Here is a 23,104-nt window from a genome sequence, read left to right as displayed (position 1 = left end):
TTCAGGAGAGTCTACAGTGTTGTTTGGAAGACTTAAGGATGAGGCCAGACGGAGCCATGTACTTGAACTCAGCAACTATCTCAAGTGAGGTTTTATTCACAGGAGTATTCTAAATTCTAGTCCATAGCTGCCATCCTACAATTATTCTATAAGAGTCACTCAGCTTCCCATGATTGTTAGGCTACTCAGAACAGCAGTTTGTCCCCATTAAAAACTCAAGAACAAATAAATGGTCAATTGAAAAAGAGACTAGGATAAAGCAGGTTCAGAGCAGAACTATCTGTTATAACACACTATGCCCCAGGAATGGAAGTTACCATGGCCCTCTATTGGAAGTCTTAATACAAAAGTATAAGAACAGGCCATATACAAAGCCTTTCGCTAGCATCATGGGTGTGAGGAAGTGAAAGACAGACCTGGACTATATTTTCCCAAAAGACTCAAATAACTTGGGGGGTGGAGAAACACAGAGCTTAGATAAAGTCTTCTAAAAGGGCTCTACAGTATGTTAGGAATATCTGTTAGGAGAAGAGATTAGCTGCAAAAAAGGTGTGTGTGTATGTGGGTATATGTAAGGGAAATATTGAGGGTGAGAGCGAGGAGATGCCAACACTGGTACAATTCATTTAGAGGTTAGAACTAAAAAGAAACATATGTGTCCTGTCTAATAGCTTTAGAGTGACTATTGAGAAATGGATTAAGAGGAGAAGGCATGCTGACTAAATCTGTGTACCTTCAAATGAGAGATAGACTTCCCACTATATGTTTTCATGAAATGTAAGCTGATAGAGTTTCAGGATGAAATGAAACAACTTTAAATCCATTGTCACAGAAATAGCATTATTTAATTAAGTCAAAAACATTCCGGAAGAAAGAAACAAAGAATAACAATTCTCTGAAAACTCTATTAAATGATAGGAAATTTCTATGCAATGATAGCTGGTATATATGAGCCATTTACTGTGAACAGGACACTGTCCCTTTTCATAATTAATTCATTTAATCTTCATGACAATCCTTTGAATTATGAAAACTGAGTATCTTCATTTTACAGATGTAGAAAGTGAGGCTTAGAGAATTTAATAATAACTTGTTCAATGTTGTACCTCATAAGAAATTAGAACTGGAATTTAAATACATACAGTGTATTATTAACTAATATTATATTATGCTGTTTGTATGTTCTTAAAAATATATGGCAGCTGTTGAGTCAATTTGGTCAATGAGAACAGTTTAAAACTAGGTCAGCAAACTTCACGTCGGGTCTTGATCAAATGACTTAATTATGATTCGTGTTTCGTCAAGGAGATCGTCCCTCTTATGAGGTGATTCCATCCCACTCTTGCCATTCCCATCTGTAATAAGAAGGAAGCCCCTCATTTCAGCTCTGTCTAGCTCTGTTCATTCTAGGCCTGCATCTGCCCCAGATCTGTCTCTTTTGTGATGTTTAGAGGGAATATCTAGCATGGCACTATTAAACCAATGAATCTCAGATCAAGAAAAGTGAATCAGTATCACCTGGGAACTGAGAACTTGTTAGAAATGCAAATTCTCAGTCCCCTCACAGACCTACTGACTCCTCCCGTGCCCAGCAATTAAGTTCTGTGTTTGAACAAGCCCCCTAAGGTGATTATTATCATCATGTGGTAAAACCTGGAAGTCCCTGCGCTGAACTACTTTATATTCTGGAACTTCTTTTTCATACCCAATTCTACTATTTCTTCTATTTCTTTTTTGAATCCTAGGCTTTGTTCATAAAAAGGCAAACCCCTCCCTAAATGAACCACTGTTTACTTCCTTTAAAAAGGAGGGGTGGGTGTAGCATCCTGCTCCTGCTCTCCATTTCTGTGACCATCTATCTTTTGATAATGTTTTTGTCTTACAAAATTTTGTTATGTTATCTGCTGCTGCAGGCATTGTTAGTGCTCATTTTAGTTCTTCTTCCATTAATGTAGAGTACAGCTTAAGGGTTAAGTATCTAGGATCTACAACCAGACTGAGTAAATATAAACCATGGTTCTCCACCTAGTATCTCTGTGACCTTCACAAGTTGTTTAAACTCACTGGGATTTGTTATTCAATCTAAGAAATAAGGATAGTGTTATAGCTTCTAATATTGTTGCTGACAGTTTAAAATGAGGATCCAGAATAGGGACTAGTACACATTAGCAGTTCAATAACAATTGGATGAAATTATTTCCACTTGACTGACTCCTTTATGGATTTATTTTTATGTGTCAGCACCAGCCAAACCTTTTAGATACATTATTTCATTTGGCTCCACAGCAATCCTACAAAATATGATATATTATCATTGTACAAGTCCTAACATCCCTTAAATGCTTAGGATATGCCAGACATTCTTCTGGGTGTTTTACTTGTAATAACTCTTAGGTTCTTTCAATATCTCTCTTCTGTTGATAAAGAATGAAGCATAAATACTAAAGTAAACTGCTCAAGTAATAAGTGACAGAAATGAACTTTGAAGCCAGGCAGTCTGGTCCTAGAAACCATTGTGTAATGGTTTCTCTATAAAAATGTGCACTGCCCTTTTTATAGAGAAGTATCAGAAGCTTAGAAAGGTTAGTAGTTTTCCAGTTATATCATTACTAAGTAATAAAGCTAGGATTTTATAACAATTCTGTACCATATTTATGTCCCCCCCTTTTTTTTCTCTACCATCATTAATGACTTTGAACCCTTGTTCCTCTGCAAGACATCTTCTTGACTAAACATGAATCCTGATTACCTTCTATCTCTCTGGCCTCATAGATCTCTCTCCCCTTAATTCTAGTAAGTTTCATATTTATGTCACTTTTAGAGCATAATTATCTATTATCCTCTAGGACCCTGAACCTCATCATTTCTTAGAAGCCATGGTCTTGTGGATTCTGTTCTCCCATTCCTTGGCCTGTCTGCATTTCCTCAAATCACCCTCACACGATCCTTGTTCATCATCTCACTCTTGATGTTCTAACTCCTCCCATTCACCTCTACCACCATGCACTGCCCTTTTAAAGACTGCCCTAGTTTCTGGTACATAATGTAATCCCATCCATTTTTTCGAATCTTTGCTGATCCAGTTCCTATCTTTGGAATTTCTTTCTTCTTTTTGTATCCCTCTTCCAAGGCCCAGCTTGGAAGTGTCTCTGTGAAGGACTTGCTTCCTGGTCACCCCAGCTGGAATGGATGTCTTCCTCCCATGCTTTCCATTTGTGCTCCTTCCTGTTCCAGCCTTTGGCATAAGTTGTCCCTTGGTTATTTGTCTCTCTTTTACTCTCCAACTACACCAAGGGCCACCCTTGTCCTTTTCTGAGTGCCTAGTAGCATCACATAGATGAAAGAGCAAAGATTTGCATGTCAGAGAGGCCCCGATCCCAACCTCAGCTCCGCTGCTTGCTTTTTCTGTTGCAGTCTTTCTGTCTGCATTTTCATATTTGTCAAATGGGAGAAGTGTAACTCAGAGTTTTGTGGATTAAATTAATTAATGCATAATAGAGGAAAAGTATAGCAAGAACTCTGTAACTGTCAGCTCTTTCCCCCTTTCAGCAAAATACCCCACTCTAAATATAGTCTTACAAGGATTTGAAGTGTGAATACCTAAATGAATATTGACTGAAGTGGCTGCTTCAGTCTGGCTGTGTGTAGTACACTATGATATTGTGTAAAGGCTTCCCATAATAGGAAAGAATTTTGATAATCAGAATTTTAATTACTTGGATATTGATTTGTATACCAGCTATATGTCAGTTTAAAAAGAAGATGAGGTTCTGAGAAGTTTGGTGGATGTTGTTTTTAATTAGTTAGAGAATAGTTAGAGAAAAGCCCTTGCATTTCTATGATGCTATGGCCATGAATAATTAAGAAAATAATAAAAGGAATTAGGGAACTTAAAAGTAGGAAGCATTTACAAATGTTAGGATGTCATTTGAAACACTTCTCAGGGCAAGAGTGGCAAGTAAACATTGAAAGTAATTTATGAACATTTTATTTCAGGAATAGTAGGGTGATTTCAAGTTGCCATGTGAAAATTATTGTTTAAATTTACAATTAGAAGGCTGAGATACATTTCTAATGACATAGAATGTGCATCATCAGATGTAAATCCTAGTGGCAAAACACGCTGGCTTTGGAATCAGACGATTTAAAACAGGGCTTCTCAAGTTAGGACTGGTTAACCACTTGTATAACTGATGTCACTTATCTCAGGCTTAGTTCCTTCACTTGTAAAATGGGTATATTAAAAACATCATGTCGGCCCTGGCCAGTTGGATCAGTGGTAAAGCGTCGGCCTGGCATGTGGAAGTCCCGGGTTTGATTCCCAGACAGGGCACACAGGAAAAGCACCCATCCGCTTTTCCACCCTTCCCCCTCTCCTTTCTCTCTATCTCTCTCTTCCCCTCCTGCAGCTAAGGCTCCACTGGAGCAAAGTTGGCCCAGGCACTGAGGATGGTTCCATGCTCTCCACCTCAGGCACTAGAATGGCTCCCATTGCAGCGGAGTAACGCCCTAGAGGAGACGAGCATCGCCCCCTGGTGGACATGCTGGGTGGATCCCTGTCAAGCACATGCAGGAGTCTGTCTCCCTCCTCCCTCCCCGCCCCCCCCCCCCAGCTCCAAGACTTCTCACTTCGGAAAAATACAAACAACCCCCATCCCAAAATACACCATGTCACTGGATTGTTAGGTGGTTGTGGATTTATGGTGCATTAAATGTCAGAATGGTGTGTAGCAAGTTGAATAGCACTCATGAAATTTAGATCTGACTAGAATGGGCACTCAACAAATAGCTCATGGTTGATGTGTATAGCTCTACTGGTGGATGATTTTGTTCCCCAGAGGATATTTTGCAATTGCTAGAGACATTTTTGGTTGTCACAGTTTGGAGGGTATATGCTATTGGCATCTGGTGTATTCAGGCCAGAATGTTGCTAATCATCACACAAGGCACAGGACAGTACTGCACAAGAAAGAGCCCTTCTTAAATAGTGGTGTGGAGGTTGAGGAAATGAGCTAAAGATTGGGTAAAATTCATCTCTCTCTTACTTATCTAAGCATAGCAGTATGTTAAAACCCTTCAAAAAGGGATAAAGTGATTTTTTGGAAGGTATATTCATAGGAAATGACCTTCATCCTTCATACTTTCAAAATAATTATTAGAAAATAAAATGCATGTTAGATAAACCAGGATAAAATCCTTCTGCTGCTTCTTTGCACACAAAGTTATCACCTGGACTGCTTATTAAAATGTAGATTTCCAGTCTTTACTCTCATCACATTGTGATTTGAAAAGTCTGGGGTGAGAAATCTGCATTTTTAATAAGCATTCCAGGGAATTCTGATATCCTTGGTTTATAGATGACAGTTTGAAATAATTCTTCCAAAGGACTGAAGAGAGTGGATGCATAACTCATATAAACACTTTGGAAAATCCTGTAGCATTATGTAGCTCTGGTCCTCTTTATCCTTAAAGCCTTAGGCCGTCAGTCTCATTACTGTCGATGAATGGATCCACAGAAAGACAGTACACGTTTGCTAGTACCCAGGCTGCCTACTCACATGACCAAAACTCCTGCATCATTTGCCCTTTCCACCTTCATTCCTTCTGTTGCACGGGTACCACCTTCAAATTCCCAGAACAGTGGAAAGATATGTTTGCCCAACTGGCCTTTGGGAACACACACCATTTAACACCAGGTCTAAAAAATGTGCACCATCTACTCCGTCCTATTTCCTCTCAGCCCTAAACAAGACCCCCAAAGGGTTCTGGGGACTGCACACAAAAACATTTGGATGGTAGACTTAAGAGAGGTGAACATTCTTTCAATTTAAAAGTAATAATCAAGAATTGAAATATATTTTAAATAAAAATTTATTATAATTTTGGATTCTTATTTTCCAAAGACAGGTTGCGAGATTTTTCTGGAAAATAAATCTATAATTGGCAGAAGTTTAATGTCACTAGGTGTGTGGCATTTTCATAATTATTTTGAGAAATAGAAAGTTTGTGTCAAACAGGAAATAAATTATGTTTTCACACACACACACACACACACACACACACACACACACACACACACACCTATTCAGCAAACGGCACAGAGGAAAAATGGAATAGAACATTCACCTTCTGACTCACTGTTTACCTCAGTGGAGTGAACCTCTGAGACAGGGCATATTTGGCTGTATCAAGTAAACAGAAGAATTTGACCCAGTTTAGGATTCACAGAAAAAGAGTTGATCCACTTCAACCCTGTGTAGCATCCTTTTTCAAATTCCAGTAGTAGATGAATAATGATCAACACTCCTTTCAGAAACTCAAATCTTTCATAGTTGCATTTAACTGTGTCCCCTGGAAGAATTAGAGCTTCTATGGGCAACCAGTTTTGACTGAGTTAAAGGTTCAGTGTTTGACTTGAGTAAACTTGCACAGAGTATACAGCTAAGTTTATTAGATATACTATGTCCCAAAATTTCTCTGTAAGATAATATTTCTAAAGTTATCCATATATGGAGATGTTTTTCTTGTTTAGTATGAACATTATAAAATATTTTTTAATATTAAAGTGGACTTTCTACTTGCAGATGGATAAAAATGTTAGCATCACATTTCCAGCATTTCTTTTCTTTCTTTTTTTTTAATTGATTGTTTTCAGAAAGACTGGGGTGGGGGGAGAAAAAGAAAGAGAGGGTGAGGGAGAGAAACATCCATTTTGTTGTTCCACTTAGTTGTGGATTCATTGGTTTTTTCCTGTATGTGCCCTGACTGGAGATTGAACCACAACCTTGACGTTCGGAATGACGCTCAACTGACTATTTTTCTTGAATCGTTATGTATATTTATGCTCCTGGCAGTGTGCCTCAAACACAATCTCCCCACCTACCCACGTGCAAAAAAGAAAAAAACTGAGACATATATGAAGTAAACATATTTTGCTTATAAAAACATGTACTAAGGGACAGGAGATTTTCTTGGGGCATTTAAAATATGATATCATTCATAAAATTTTAATAGATATACTGATTTACGGCAGTTAAAAATAGTTGTATAATCTGGAGCACAGTTCCATTCAGACACTCATTATTTTTCCAATAGCTCTTTATGAGTATCTGCTATGTGCCCGACACATAGTATTGGGGATGTAACAGTGTGTCTAAAACAAGCTCTACCCCTTAAGCAGCTTACATTGTAGACTGAGATATAAACCAAAAACATATACAATGGTTTATTAAATTTGTGTAAAATGCAATTACATCTATGAAGTATGTATAGCCATATTTATTCCTTGCATTTCTAGCATTTCAAGATAGTCCGTGAATCTGTTTGCAATGGCTCTAGGCGATCAAGTCCAGAACATATTTTATTCTTTTAGGAGAAAAGAAAAAAAAAACATTCTAATTTAAAATTGCTTGTGATTAACTTAACCTGAAAAATTTAGATCTATTAACTCCTTTTGTTTTTTAGGGTTTTTGGAGCTGCCATACTTCTTACCTCTACCCTGAATATGCTAATCCCATCAGCAGCCAGAGTGCATTATGGGTGTGTCATCTTTGTTAGGATACTGCAGGGACTTGTTGAGGTATGGAACTACAGGATGACAGCGTCTTAAGGTTGCCATGTTATTAAGAACCAGCAGACAGTCTTTGTCTTGATCTACAAATAAATATGTCTTATTGGATTGTGTCTACATTGTGTTAAAAAGTTGGAAAAGTTAAGCAATCAGCTATTTTGCATTAAAATGATGCTAAATTACAACTGTGACTGCTTACCTCCCCTTCTCTAGAATTGTGTGGTATTAAGGACATGTTTAGTGACTGACTTAAAATAAAAAGAAAAGAAGAAGGACAGGCACTTTTGGTATTATATTGTGATAAAAAAATTCTGAGTTCGTCTTTTGCTGTCAATAACCATGAATTAATATCTCCGGGGAGTTTTATACCAAGTCCCTATTGGCTTTGAATCATTATTTGAGTTTTCACTAATGTATTTCATTGAATATATTATTTGGGTATCTAATCCAGAGACTGACTTTTGCTCCATTAGCCTACTGCCTTTGAAAAAATAGCCTTTAAAACCTTGAGACTGGCCTGCCTGTTACCTCTTCCATTTTCAAGGAGTATAGTGGAAAAGATAAATCAGATAAGATATTAAGACACTGAAAACAGCTTCCTTACTGCAAAAAGAAGGAAAAATTGATAGGATCAAAGTAACAGAAAAAAAGGGTACAGTCATTTACTGGGAGTCGAGAGATATGGGTTCTAGGAGCTCCCTTTGGATACGAAAATCCACACACACACAAATCCCTTATCTAACTGGTGTAATGTTTGCAAATAATGTATGTACATCCTCCTATGTACTTTATACAATCTTCAGGTTAATTATTATACCTAATACAATGTAAATGATCAGTGAATAGTTGTTATACTATATTATTTAGAAAATATCAATAATAAGACAAACTATGGTATATCCAACTACATAGTACATGTCAGCAAAAAAGAAAACATTTCTTCCCCCTGATAGTTTTGATTTGAGATTGGTTGCATCTGCAGATGCTGAACTTGTGGCTATAGAGGGGCAGCTGTATTTTAAGGGTCTAAGTTCTAGACACTGCTTTCAGGAAGTGTGAGCCTTAAGGATCTAAGCTTTACCTCCTTTGTATGCATTCCTTATATTTGGGAATCACTGAGTTTAATGCTTCAAAATAAAGTCTTCCAAATTTCTCAAAATGTTCAGAGTTGAAAATGAACTGAGTAACATAGAATCTTTTATTTTGTCTTGATCAGAAGAACATTGAGGTAGAAATAAGACTTGAAGGGTGGGGAGAATTTGAACAGGTCACTAAAAAGATGCCATGTCTTTCTTGGTCTGGGTGGAAAGCTTTAAAGCAGAATGTCAGGGAATCAACGAGTCCCATGAATAGTAGCTTTTCCTTGTGCCCATTGTAAGGAAACAGCATCAGAGAAGGGATGTGCTTATTTCCAATGACCCTGGATCCTGAATGGCTGATCTACATCTTCCCCCATCACAGGGTGTCACCTACCCAGCATGTCATGGAATATGGAGCAAATGGGCCCCTCCGCTAGAGAGGAGTAGACTGGCAACTACATCCTTTTGTGGTAAGTACTGTGTTCCAATTTAGTTCTGGTGGGTGAAACTTTAGTAACAATAAGAGTTGAAAACTGATAGAAGTCACTTGTAAAACCATTTGGGGAGAAAGAGAACATGAGGCAAGGTTTTCGATGGTCACTTCAATTTCTTTGATTGTTATTGGTCTCCTTTAATCTTCTATTTCTTCTTGTGCTTTGTATTTTTTCTAGTTCATCCATTTCATCTAGGCTTTCAAATATATTTATAAATGATTTTTATTTTGTCTTTTAAATTTAATTTTTATTTTAGTCTTATTATTTTGAAATTTTTGTTGTGTCCTGGGTAAGTTATATCTGCTTGTGTAGTCTTGTATTCCTGGCTACATATGTAGGAGTATGTATGTGTTTGGAGATGCGTGGGTGTGAGTGTATATGCACCCAAGTGTGCATATGTGTGTTTGTGTGAGCAAACCAAGGAACATGAGATAAAGTCAAGAATTTTTATTGATTTCACTTATCTTTCTCCCATTTTTCTTTCTACTTTAGGCTCCTATGCTGGAGCTGTGATTGCAATGCCTTTAGCTGGCATTCTTGTTCAGTACACTGGCTGGTCTTCAGTATTCTATGTCTATGGTATGTTATTTTCTATAAAGTAGAGTTAAAAGAAATGCATATAAGTTAAAATAATGAGATAGATCACTAAATATACTTCTGTGTTTACTTACTTATTTTGATCCTCATTAAGAATCCTTTCCTTACATCTTGAGGAGACCAGGGAAAATGTTCTGACTCTATGATTTTCTGTACATTGTTATTTATTGTTTTACAAAAGCAACCACATCGCTGATGGGAACTTGGGGATGTACAATACAGGATGGCCTTGGTTTTGAATTAAAAAATTAATGTTAGCTCTTGACTCAAAGCTGATTAAAAGGAAAGAGCTAGGCACCCACTTCTCATCTTTGCTTCAGTTTTCTTGATTACTTCCCTGTTCGTGCCGCCTCAAGGCTGAGTCGGGTTAGAAAGCAGCATGATGATAGTAATGCTAACAAAACAATTCAATTTGCGATGAAATATTAGCAGTCCCTTGAATTTTCATACTCCTTTCCTCTGAATTAAAGGAGAGTAAGTCCCCAAATGGAAATAAAACAGGACAGGAAACCCAAAGCTCAAACTCCCTTTCTGTTTATTTTCTATCTAGAAGCTGAAAGCTTACCACTTGAAAGTACCCCCAAAGTCTCTAAAAGACACCTTTTAATAGCCAGGAAAGGGAAAATATAAGAGAGCTGAATTCCAGCTGATATCGTCACTGATTAATACCATCTTTGCACACGGACATGAGAATCTGAAAGATTAATGAAGTTATGCGGTCGAGCAGAACAGTTATCTGGCTGCTTCCAAATTTGCCACGATCCATTTCCACTTTGAAATGTTCTCATCGGAGCAAATCCTTATGTTTGTAGAATGTCATTAAATATACTTTATAAGAGGGGCTCTTATTCTGGCTCAAAAGTCCTGGACAGTGTGTGGATTTATGAATGCTCTAACTTGTAAGCCATACATACATTTATACATTCTTTTCTTCTGGGGAGGACTTTTCAGCAGATTTTTAATCCATATCTTTCATTAGATTTTCAAGAGTTCATAATTCAAAAAAGTTTCAAGCATTTATTTATAGGGTACTTAGCACAAGTTGAAAGGCTATTCATTTAAATCCTCTGATTTGTGCCTTGGTCCATTACTTAAGTGAAGGCATGATATAGCTTTAAAGTAAGGATACTAATTTCCACAAAGCATTTATGAAAACCAATCTCATTATATCAAGTTATAACTTATTTTATGTTTATCATTGAATGGTATGAAGTTTAAATATTAGAAAATCTGAAAGTATTGTATGATGGTACTTGCTTACTTGCTATATGTAAGAAAAGTTGGGTATTTGAGCCACACATTTAATATCGATATTTTAAAACTTAGTAGAATAAGACCTCTATAGTGACTAAAGTTTAAAAAGATAATGCATACAGGGTGGGGTGTAAGTAAGTCTACAGTTGTTAGTATGGAAAATAATACAATAACTAATAAATAAAAATATAAGAATTAACTGTATTCTGTATACTCACATCTGTAAACTGACTTTTACTCCGCCCTGTAAAAAAGCAATTATCTGTGTATCTGGCACTTTAGATGCGTAAAGAGAGTGGTAATGATAATTATTTCTGAATCACAAGAGCTCTCATTTATCGAGTTCTTATTTTGAGCCCTCCACTGTGCTGGTTGCTTTATGCATCATCTCCTTTAACTTTTCTTTGCCACAATCTCATGAAAAGTGAGATTAAAAATCTCATTTTATAGTGGAGATTTAGAGAGATTCAGTTCCTGATCAGGCTTCATAGCTAATAAATGACATAGTCAGGATTTGAATCTGGGAGACCCATAGTCCATAATCAGTACCCTATACCGAATTCCCACTGTCTGTCCCAGAATTGTGTGTGTTGTCATGTTCAGTAATTAAAAGGAGCATGGCACATCAGAAACTATGGCATTATGGAATCCTTCTTAGAGACTGGGCAAGCAAAAAAATAAATAGGTATTGGGGCGATCAGGGACCTTTAGATTGTCACCCAAGGGAGAAAGGACAGTATGAGGAAAAGGGAAATGACCAGCTGCTGGGAAAGAACAATAAATCACTTGAAATACCGTATTCCCCCATGTCTAAGATGCTCCCATGTATGAGACACGCCTTAATTTGGGGGCCCGAAATTTGAAAAAAAAACAACCATGTATTACATAAAATTATTGAACTCAAGTTTTATTCATCATAAAATTTATACAACTCCTCACCACTGTCAAAACTCCTATCCATTAGCTGTCCTCATCTGAATCTGATGACGAATCACTGTCTTCAACAATGAGCGCAAAAACAAGTGCAAAAAACCCCCCAGGAAATGCAAATAAGAAGAATCTACAACCACTGTATAAGACGCACCCAGTTTTTAGAGCTCAAATTTTTTGACAAAAGGTGCATCTTATACATGGGAAAATACGGTAATTTCTCTAATTAATGCTTCCCGATTCATATTGCACAATAAGGGCCCATTTTACTGGAGAGAGTGCTAAATAAAGAAGGGGACGAAGAGAACTGGCAAGCAGTTTATTGTACTGAAATTTATAACTTTCATCTGCCTCCAAAATGATCACTAGACAGTAGCATGGACTGGAGAAAATGTGGATACAGCCACTTAAAGTGGGAGATGTTACTACATAATTACAGAAGCCCATTTTTTAAATGTACAATAGCCACTCAAGCTAAAATAATTTCCTGGATTTTACTTAATAGTCTGTTGACTAGATCTGGAAGTGCTATCAGGAGAGGTAAAGGAGCATTTATTTTCTCTGGAAATGTAGACCACTCTTATATATTCAAGACAGGCTAATAACAAAAGAATTAACTCCTTGTAATTTTTTTTTTTATTCAGTGAGAGGTGGGGAGGTAGACACAGACTCCCGCATGCCCTCACCCCCACCCCCAACACCACTGGGATACATACACCCAGCAAGCCCCATCCTGGGCAATACTCTGCACATCAGCAACTGAGCTATTTTAGTGCCTGAGGCAGGCCATGAGCTATTCTCAGTGACTGGGGTCAAATTGCTGGAACCCATTTGAGTCATGGCTTTAGGGGGGAAAAAGAGAGAGAGAGAGAGAGAGAGAGAGAGAAGGAGGATGGGGAGGGGTGGAGAAGCAGATGGTCGCTTTTCCTATGTGCCCTGACTGGGATTTGAACCCAGGACTTCCTTATGCCAGGCTAATGCTCTGCCCCTGAGCCAACCAGCCAGGGCCATACAATTCTTTGAGGACAGGAATTTTGTCTTGTTCATATTTCTCTCACTTAACAGAGTGTCCAGAAAAGTAACTGCTCATTAAATATTTGTGGGATGTATGAATGTGTTCCAAACCACACCATTCAAAATTATTTATTGTGAGTTTCTTGTGTGTCAGCATATTTACAGAGACAAAGGGAGGAATACAGGACCAGACTTCAGTAAGATTGAAGTTTGCTGGCAAAAAACAAGAGAAGATGGCTAAAGTCAGTTGTAGAAACAAACTCGAATTCACATTTTATAGAATGTATTTGTCACAAGATTTTTGTAGTCATATTCCAGCAAATGACTGTTGAATAGGAATATTTTTAATGGGTTTCTTTGACTTCCCCTTTTGAACTCTTGCTTGCAGGAAGCTTTGGGATGATCTGGTACATGTTTTGGCTTTTGGTGTCTTATGAGAGTCCTGCAAAGCATCCTACTATTACAGATGAAGAACGTAGGTACATAGAAGAAAGCATTGGAGAGAGTGCAAATCTTTTAGGTGCAATGGAAGTAAGAATTTTATTATGGTGTATATTTCTATTCTTATTCTCCATCTCATCTCCCTTCAACCAACCAAAATTAGTCTATAAGTTCCTATTCAACAAAACTAACTTGGTTTCAATCATGATAGTTTTTATTACTTCATCTATATTCCTTGCCTTACTTAGGAATTATTGCTACTTCTTCCATCTGTACTTTTTTCTTTTTCTTTGTTCAGCATCTTTGAATCTGCCCTGTGGTATAGCCATGACTGTAAACCTAAGTCAGTATTTTTAAAAACAGTTTAATACGGTCCATAATTTAAACAATTTCATCCAATAGTTAATTTTAGATTGTAGAAAATACCAAATCACCAAATACAGTCATGGAAAAGGTTGTTTTTTTTTGTTCACCAAATAGTCTAAATGTAGGTTTTATTCGGGTGTATTTATATTAGATGTGGTTTAGTAAATACTACAGCAGTAGAATGCCAATGACAGATAACTGATGTGAAAAATATTCTTAATATAATATAATTCTTTTATTGATAAAATGTTATTGTTTTCAGGATTATTATTGTGAAAATCAAGTATTATAAAGATAATGTAGCAAAACCATTTTTTTCTGATTCTGATTTGATTGCTTGGATAGAATCAACCTGAATGAAATGCATTTCTATGTCAATAATGCAAATATTTTAGTCCATATGACATTAATATATCATAAATAGTAAGTAGCAAATTGCCATATAATACTTTAAAAAACTGGTAAACAAAAGTAATCTATTTAGATAGAGTCAGTAATTCAGCACTTAATCAGTAACTTAATTTCCTTATGCTAAGAGTTGGAAGGTAGCACTCACTGGCTAGGGAAACAATGCCCCTTATAAATTTGTTTCTTTTTTTTCTTTAAAAAGGCTCCTCTCCACATTCTAAATGTATTTTGTTCCAGTTTTCCTCCTCTAACCTCATTTATTAGAGAAGCCTGTCTCTGACATTACATCCTAGGTAACAAGGTCTGTCACCCTTTGTTGCTGATGATATGTCTCTTGACCTTTAATGAGTCAGAAAAATTCCATATTAGATAGCATTTAGCAGTTAAATTCCAGTACTTAAAAATAATCCTCAGATTATAGTTTTCCCATGAGCTGAATAGACTGGCATTAGACTTTGCCCTTCCTGTTTCCTTCTGTAAATGGATCCATCATTTCTTTCCAATGGTGATTATTCAAAAGACAAATGGTGATGTGTGTGTGGGGGGGTGTTGGCAGTGTGCTCTGGTGCCCACCAACCATGGTGGCTGTGAGCAGAAGCTAAATATAGGCTGATCTTAAGTGAGTTCAAAATTTAACTGAGTATCTAGCCAAGAACAACCCAATCAGCCTATATCTTCGTTAGTTATAGTTATTCAGATGCTGTGTGTCTAGATCAGGCATAAAATTTTTAAAACAATCTAAAATATTGTCAAAATAAAAACCAATTTCTAAAATGACCCCAAAAGGAACAGCCAGTGGGTAGATAAAAAGCATAAATAACCTCAAAATCCCCATATTCTATACCTTACTGCTTTTCTAAACATAATATTTTATGTCTTGATATTTTATACTTTCATTTAGCTTCAAAGTAAATTTTTCAAAATGATATCAGGTGGGAATAGAACTCATTTCTTATTTTGAACTTTCCCATTGTGAATAAATTTATTATACAAAAAACAGTAACAGAAACTTCCATATATCCACTACATAGATCCAACAGTTGTTAATATCTTGCCTGATTTATTTCACTATATATTTTTTTGCTAAATAATTTCAAAGTGAATTAGATAAGCTAAATGTTGACCCACAAATATCTCATATGTATTGCTAGGAAAATAAGAATATTCTCCTTCATGAGCTAAATGCGGTCACCATAATTAACACACAAAAAAAATAATTCCCTAACATTATTTCATACCTCGGTAGTCAAACTTCTAATATCCAGTTCAAATTCTAATACCTGGTCTATATTTATATGTCTTTTGTAGCTATTTGTTTTAAGTTTGGATCCAATTAAAGATCACACATATTGCATCTGACTATATGTCTTAAATTTCTCTTTTTTAAAAAAAAAATTAATCAATTCTAAGATACATATAGAATAATGCACAAAACCATAAGCAAACAGCTTGCTGAATTTATATAAACTAAATATACTTGTACTTGCTGAATTTATATAAACTAAATACACTTGTAAAGCAAACAGCCAATTTAGTCTGTTGAGTGTTATCAGAATACATAAAGCCTCCTGCAGTGCCCAACAATTTTTAAGGTATAAAATTAGACACTTTTCTCTCATATTTGATAAAGTGTTTTGCAACCTGAAGAATAGAGTTTTTAGTGGTGATAATCCTGTTGTAAATAAAAGAAATACAAGTCCAGCAGGAAAAAGTAATTTCCTTCTAATAATATTTTAAAGTTATTTCTTAAACAGAAACTCATAATGCAGATGTTCCTTATTAGACCATTTTTATTATCAGTGAATAAGTATATTCATCTGGCACCATTTCTCCAGAACATACTAAATTAAAGGAAAAAAAAAAACAAAACTCCTGTACTTTTTGAACCCACCTATGATACTGTCACCTGAAATTTTTATTCAAAACCATAGAACTCATATATTAGTAGGACAGGCTTTTGTATCGTTTCTTTTTTATTTATATATATTTGTGATCACCACAGTATAATTTTCTATAATATTACTTTTAAAGTGATATTTAAAAGGATCAAATAGAATCATAATCAATAATGGCAATGATGAAGCTCTATATCCAAAAATAATTATTAAATCTGTGTAAAAAAAGTTTGCTTCCTCTTTTAACACTTTTATTTGTATTAAATTTATTGGGGTGACACTGATTAAGAAAATTATATAGGTTTCAAGACTGCATTTCTATAATACATCATCTGTATATTGCATTGTTTACCACCCAAAGTCAAGTCTTCTTTTGCCACCATGCTCTCTACTCCCTGTACCCTTCACTACCCCCCACCTCCTTCCTTCTGGTAACCACCATGCCCACCATACTATTGTCTGTGTCTATGGGTTTTGGTATATGTTTCTTTGTATTGTTTGTTCATTTGTTGCTTTCATTTTTATATCCAACAAATGAGTGCCTCCTCTCTTACTAACTTGGTCAGGTCAAGGATATCAAGCTAGCATTAAACAAAATTATTTTAGGCTATTGTTTCTTCCAATGAAGTAATTGAAAAAGTGTTTGGAAACATGAGAGATGTTTAAGTCAAATAAAAATTAGTTTGGGAGAAAGATACTTGTTTTATATTTGGGCATGTACAGGGTCTTTAAGTATACTGAGTGTAATTTTTAATGGGTGTCATAAGAAAAGCCAACCATATTTAGGTTGTTAATTTTGAATGTCTTGACATTGGGTGATGTAGTCACTGTGCGAACACTCGTGTAGAGTGCACTTACACAAACTTAGATGACATAACCTACTACTGTAATTGTATGTGCTGTGCTTTTATATGTCTGGCAGTGCAGTAGGTTTGTTTACACCAGCATAAGTGCAAACATACGACTAGTGTGTTGAGCTATGACATTAGGATAGCTACAGCATCCCTCGACAATAGGAATTTTTTGCTCCATTACAATCTTATAAGACTACCATAATATATATATATGGTGCACCATTGACAAAAACGTTGTAATGCAACACATGACTGTAATTATGCCCATGGTGTGCAGAGTCACCAAATGCTTTAACCAGATGTATACCATGTGAGTTTTATAGAGCCTTACACTCCAGTGACACAGAATTTATACTGACATTCGTTGGTAATCAAGATAAGGTAGCAGTATCATTGCAGTTAGATAGGGTCTAGATTATTATATTCTTAATTTTTCTTATTGTTATTTTTTTAAGGACATTGAATTTTCAATATTCTAGATAAAATATTTTGGATGCCAACAAGATCATTGATTTGGCCATGAGATTTAGCTGAAGCATGTTCTATCACTGTTAAAAAAGAAAAAAAAACTAACTAAAAACAATTCTTGGAAACTGAGATCTATGATTTTGGAATTAGTTCTATATAAATTTGGAATTTTGTGTATTCCCAATACTGAAATAATTTAATCAGAATAAGTGGCTGATATTCCCCCACACACAATGATTATTCATGCAGCTAAGATGAAGTGGACTGTTGCAGTGAATGATTCATCACTTCTTGCCTACCTCTCACTCATACCCCAACATACCCGTCGTGAACATACAAAGCACCTATCATTCCCATGTACGTTAGAAAATATTTTAAATGGTCAGAACGGCTCTCTTTTTGGGATTTTAGAAATTCAAGACTCCATGGAGGAAATTTTTCACATCTATGCCAGTCTATGCAATAATCGTCGCAAACTTCTGCAGGAGCTGGACTTTTTATTTATTGCTTATTAGTCAGCCCGCATATTTTGAGGAAGTCTTTGGCTTTGAGATCAGCAAGGTACGTAAAAATGATCTTTATTTAACTAGTGTATAATTTTTGTATTTAAGTGAATATTAATTTCCTTTGCCAAGACTTTATCTTCTAAATTTCATGAGTCAGTTATTTACAATCTACAAATAACCTCTGGGAAAAAAAGAGTAAGTAAGGTGTTCGTCTAATGCCTTCAAATGTCTGCTAGAAACTGCTCTTTGATGCCTGACCTGTGGTGACGCAGTGTATAAGTGTTGACCTGGAATGCTGAGGTCGCTGGTTTATAAACCCTGGGCTTGCTCGGGCAAGGCACATACAGGAAGGAACAACTATGAGTTGATGCTTCCCGCTTCTCTCCCCTTTCTCTCTCTCTCTCACTCTCTCTCTCTATTTCTCTCTCTCTCTTCCTCTCTCTCCCTCCCTCCCCTGTCTCTGAAAATAAATAAATAAAATCTAAAAGGAAGGAAGGGAGGGAGGGAGGGAGGGAGGGAGGGAGGGAGGGAGGGAGGAAGGAAGGAAGGAAGGAAGGAAGGAAGGAAGGAAGGAAGGAAGGAAGGAAGGAAGGAAGGAAGGAAGGAAGGAAGGAACTGCTCTTTTTTGCAGGGAATACAGAAAATACTGACCTAGTCTCTGCTCCATACCTGGTATTTCAGTTGGAACAGAAAGCTTCTCTCTGCAATCAAACATAACTTTTTTTGCATGTCACATCAGAGACAATGTACCAGTGCATGCAAAAGTATTTTATTAGGATGGAACTGTAATGACCAATCTAACTCTTCTTCACTGCTCTCAGAAATCTGTCTGGCTAAAAGATTTGAGGAGAACAAAAAATATCTGAAAACATTCTTGTATATTGTTTATGCAGTGTACTCATTTGACAAGCATTTGTTGAACATGATTTGTGAACTTTTGGGTTAGATTCAGAAATAAGAACATGGTTGCTGTCCTCAAGAGGTCATAGCTTGGTGGTGTTGACCAAAAAAAAAAAAAATGTTACCAGTTACAGCACAGTATGCTAAACACTAAAGACATGTTTTCATAGCCACAAAGATATAATTATTTTCAGATTTTCTATAAGAATAAAGTAAACATAATAATTTTACTTTATATAAAGGTTTAAAATTTACAAGGTCCTTTCCTATTCATGGACAACCTTGTGTGGTTGAACAAGGGGTTAACTATCACCATTGCTCTTGAACTGATGTAGAAACAGAAACAAGGGATGGTATTTAAATTGCCTGAAGCCAAGTTGGTAATAAATGACAGAATCCAGTGTAAGCCCAGGTCTTTTGATGTTTCTTTGCTCTTTATGCCATTTAAATTCAGATAAACCTCATATTAATTTAAGAATTTAGCAAGTATTTGTTGAATGCCATCTCTGTGTTGAGCCTTTTTTTTTCTTTTTTTGAGTCCTGAATGTCACTTGTCTGTGCTGGCAATGGACTTGCCATTTCTCTTCATGTCATTACATAAGTCCAGCTGGGCTCGCTATTCATATGATGTCTCCACTTGAAAGGCTATCTGAGGCCTGAAACTGAAGGAAACCTGAGTTTAGGAGTAGCTATTCTGAGAGCTCTTTTGTAATCCCTGTTTCTAAGGAAACTGTTTCCTCCATTGCTGAGAAGAATGGCTGCTTTAGACAAGGCTCTTCTCTCTGGAGCTGATCAAACATTGCAGGGTAGCCTTTGGGAGCTCTGAGAGGTGTTACGCTTCTCAACAAAGGCTGCTGGAGGTGTGAGTCCATTTTCACAATCTAGGACAAATGTGACACTGAGAGGCTATTAATAAAGTCAGGTCTCATGGGGGAGAGTGAAGGAACCAACTGATGTTAGTGAAACTATATGGTCATTCTGGCCCTGGAGCTCCAATTAATTGAAAATGCTTTAGTGAAAGCAATTATATTTTATCAAAACTAACTATTATAATCAGATGGGTTGATTTGATTAACATATTACATTTTTAACTAGACTTGTGGATAAATTCAACACACACAGATTGGCTTAAGGGTTTTGATGATACTGGTAAAAAAATTCTCTTGACTTACCTGAAAAACATTTAAATGAGTTGATGGACAAAATAGATCATGGGCTTTGAATCTAGGCTGCCATAGTTCAGAAACCAAGCTCTACAATAAACTATAATAATATAAAACACTTCCTTCTAAAGTGAAATAGAGGATTAAATTGCTTAGAAATTTAACCTATTTTAGTCATTCTCTATCTCAATTCACCATTAAAACATAAAACAACCCAACTTCATGACTGTAACACTGTACTATACACCATAGTAAAATAAACCACAATATTGGTCTCAAACCTTCAATAATGTAATTTGAAAGACATAGTTCCATCAAATAATAGACTCCTCCAGCACTTATAATTGGCCAGGAACTGTTATTCAAATTATACTTAGTAAAAAATAAAAACCTCCTTATGTGTTTGTATTTAAATTTTACTAGATCCATGTATGTGATAATACACAATTAAAATGCATTTTTGCTTTTGCGATGCCTAGAGAACAATGCCTTGCCCATAATTATTGGTCAAAAAAAAAAATGTATGTTGAACTGATACCGAAGTGCTAGATTTTTTTTTTTTTGTATTTTTCTGAAGTTGGAAATGGGGAGGCAGTCAGACAGACTCCTGCATGCACCCGACCGAGATCCATCGGCATGCCCACCAGGGGGCGATGCTCTGCCCATCTGGGGCATTGCTCTGTTGCACCCAGAGCCATTCTAGCACCTGAGGCAGAGTCCACAGAGCCATCCCCAGCGCCCAGGCCAACCTTGCTCCAATGGAGCCTTGACTGCGGGAGGGGAAGAGAGAGACAGAGAGGAAGGAGAGGGGGAGGGGTGGAGAAGCAGATGGGTGCCTCCCCTGTGTGCCCTGGCCGGGAATCGAACCCGAGACTCCTGCACGCCAGGCCGACGCTCTATCACTGAGCCACCGGCCAGGGCCCGAAGTGCTAGATTTTAGATTGCATAGAAACTATATTCCCTGTACATCAACATGACCAAATTTGACATAAAAAGTCTCTAAAATTGAAGAATTGATCTATATCTTCTGGTCTCTTAATTTATAGAAACTGAATATAAATCTCATAAAAGATATATATTTAAAGTGTAATAAAGGTTGTTAGCCTTGTTATGAAATAAAAACAAATTTAAAATGCAGCCTCTTCGGGGTTTTGTCAAATGTATTTCTCCTCCCTCTGGCTCTGTTTCTATCTCTGTCTCTCTCTTTTCCCCTGCCACCTCCCCCACTAATGATACATTTTTGCAAACATACTTAAGAATATAAAGTGGGCACATAAGTATGCATCACTCTGTGATAAGATTCAGGATAGTTTATTCATAAACTCAAAATTTCCTGACTCATAGCTCAGGAAAAAAAGTACTCTCTTTTAGAACATAAAAAGGATCAAAGTAAAATTTCTTAACTTTTCTCGTTTATTCTATAGAAGTTACTTACTACTCATTCTAGAAATGAATAAGCGGTCATTTGGAGGCAGTATTCTTTCTGCCTTTGTCCATGAAGAGCTCACGATGGGTTCAGAAAACCAGGACCATTAAATTGTTCACATTAGTTATGATCACATATATTTCTTCCATCTTGGTTTTCATCAGGTTGGCATGCTGTCCGCTGTGCCACACTTAGTAATGACAATTATTGTGCCTATTGGAGGGCAGATCGCAGACTTTCTAAGGAGCAAGCAAATTCTTTCGACTACTACTGTAAGAAAGATTATGAATTGTGGCGGTAAGTACGTAAGTTATGTTTAGAGAACATATTTTTTTCACAAAGTTCTCTACATAAGTAACTTTTTCTATACATATCAGCTATGTAGTTAAATCTGTCTCTTCATTGCTCATTTATTATCATTTTCTCATCTTACTTTAGATTTTTATAACTTCTAATTTTAAATAACTGCATAACTAACTTGACCCTTCCCACCATGGAAACTTAAGGTTGTTTTTGGTGCTTTTATTAAAACACAGGATGGTTTCAGTATCTTTGTGTACAAATTATTATTATTTTTAAGATTGACTGTCAGAAGTGGTTTGCTAGGGAATTTTTAGCAGTTTTGGCTCATTGGTATTATTTACAGAAATTTCTGAAGTGTTTTCATATGTTTGATTCTGAAGGTTTTGGCATGGAGGCAACCCTGCTGCTGGTTGTTGGCTACTCTCACACGAGAGGGGTAGCTATTTCATTCTTGGTCCTTGCAGTGGGATTCAGCGGATTTGCTATATCTGGTAATATACATTTTTAAAATTTGTACTTGTGATATCTGATTTTGGCTGGTGATAATAAGATAATCTATCTAGTTATCTGCATATACTCTACTTTCTTTTTTAAATATTTTGACTGTTGAGAAAGTTTACTCAACATATTTTCTCAAAAATTAAATTATAAAATAATAAAAACATTAGTAAATCATTATTTACTATTCATTTTCTCCCAGCTTACTCTTATTTATTTATTTGATTAAGAGAACATGCCTCTTTCCCTCTGTGGAGTGGACATTACATACTAAGTATAAGATAAGAAATTATACTTCATTTTATTTTCATTATATCCCTGAGCTAAGTTGTCAAAAAGTAGTTATTAAGCACCTGCTGTGTACCTAGCATTTTTAAGAAGAGTAGTGAGTATGATATATTCTATAGGCACTTGCTTCTAAGAGGTTTGGGAGTCTCTGAGTCAATGCTTATGTGTGCATTTCAGGTTTCAATGTTAACCACTTGGATATTGCTCCAAGATATGCCAGTATCTTAATGGGCATTTCAAATGGCGTTGGCACATTGTCAGGAATGGTCTGCCCTATTATTGTTGGTGCAATGACGAAGAATAAGGTAAGATGAAACCAAATAGATGTTCGGTTATAGAAGATTCTCTCCTGTGGTTGGGGAAAGGGTTGATATAATCTCTTTGACATTTCCTTTCTGGTCCGCTCACCACACTCTGAGTAAGAGAATTGATTGAGGCCCAGAAGAAACATCTCTATAAGAACTGAGTGAGCCCTCTTTCCCAACCAATAAGCAACATGCTTCTCAACACCTTTTAAAATTTCTGATATCCCTGATGTAGTTAAGAAGAAATAAAACCTTTTGCTCCTAGCTTATTAGAATAAGCATGCATGAATCTTCTGAGCTTTATTTATAAACCTCAGTTCAGACTTCCCTGCCATTATCAGTGAA

General features: G+C 36.3%; 1 protein-coding gene across 1 annotated transcript in view; it reads left to right on the top strand.

Moving 5' to 3' along the window:
• Positions 1 to 23,104, top strand: part of SLC17A6 (solute carrier family 17 member 6) — a 40,523-nt gene that overhangs the window by 14,876 nt on the left and 2,543 nt on the right. Inside the window, exons 4-11 of the mRNA XM_066364316.1 lie at positions 7,465 to 7,579; positions 9,032 to 9,119; positions 9,636 to 9,722; positions 13,327 to 13,469; positions 17,782 to 17,931; positions 21,530 to 21,662; positions 22,049 to 22,159; positions 22,632 to 22,759. Coding sequence (XP_066220413.1) covers positions 7,465 to 7,579; positions 9,032 to 9,119; positions 9,636 to 9,722; positions 13,327 to 13,469; positions 17,782 to 17,931; positions 21,530 to 21,662; positions 22,049 to 22,159; positions 22,632 to 22,759 — 955 coding nt within the window. The remainder of the gene's footprint in view (positions 1 to 7,464; positions 7,580 to 9,031; positions 9,120 to 9,635; positions 9,723 to 13,326; positions 13,470 to 17,781; positions 17,932 to 21,529; positions 21,663 to 22,048; positions 22,160 to 22,631; positions 22,760 to 23,104) is intronic.

Source organism: Saccopteryx leptura, chromosome 1 (genome assembly GCF_036850995.1).
Source record: "Saccopteryx leptura isolate mSacLep1 chromosome 1, mSacLep1_pri_phased_curated, whole genome shotgun sequence".
Taxonomy (NCBI): Eukaryota; Metazoa; Chordata; class Mammalia; order Chiroptera; family Emballonuridae; genus Saccopteryx; species Saccopteryx leptura.
The sequence above is the reverse complement of the archived record's forward strand: the minus strand, read 5'-3'. Positions and strand labels throughout refer to the sequence as shown.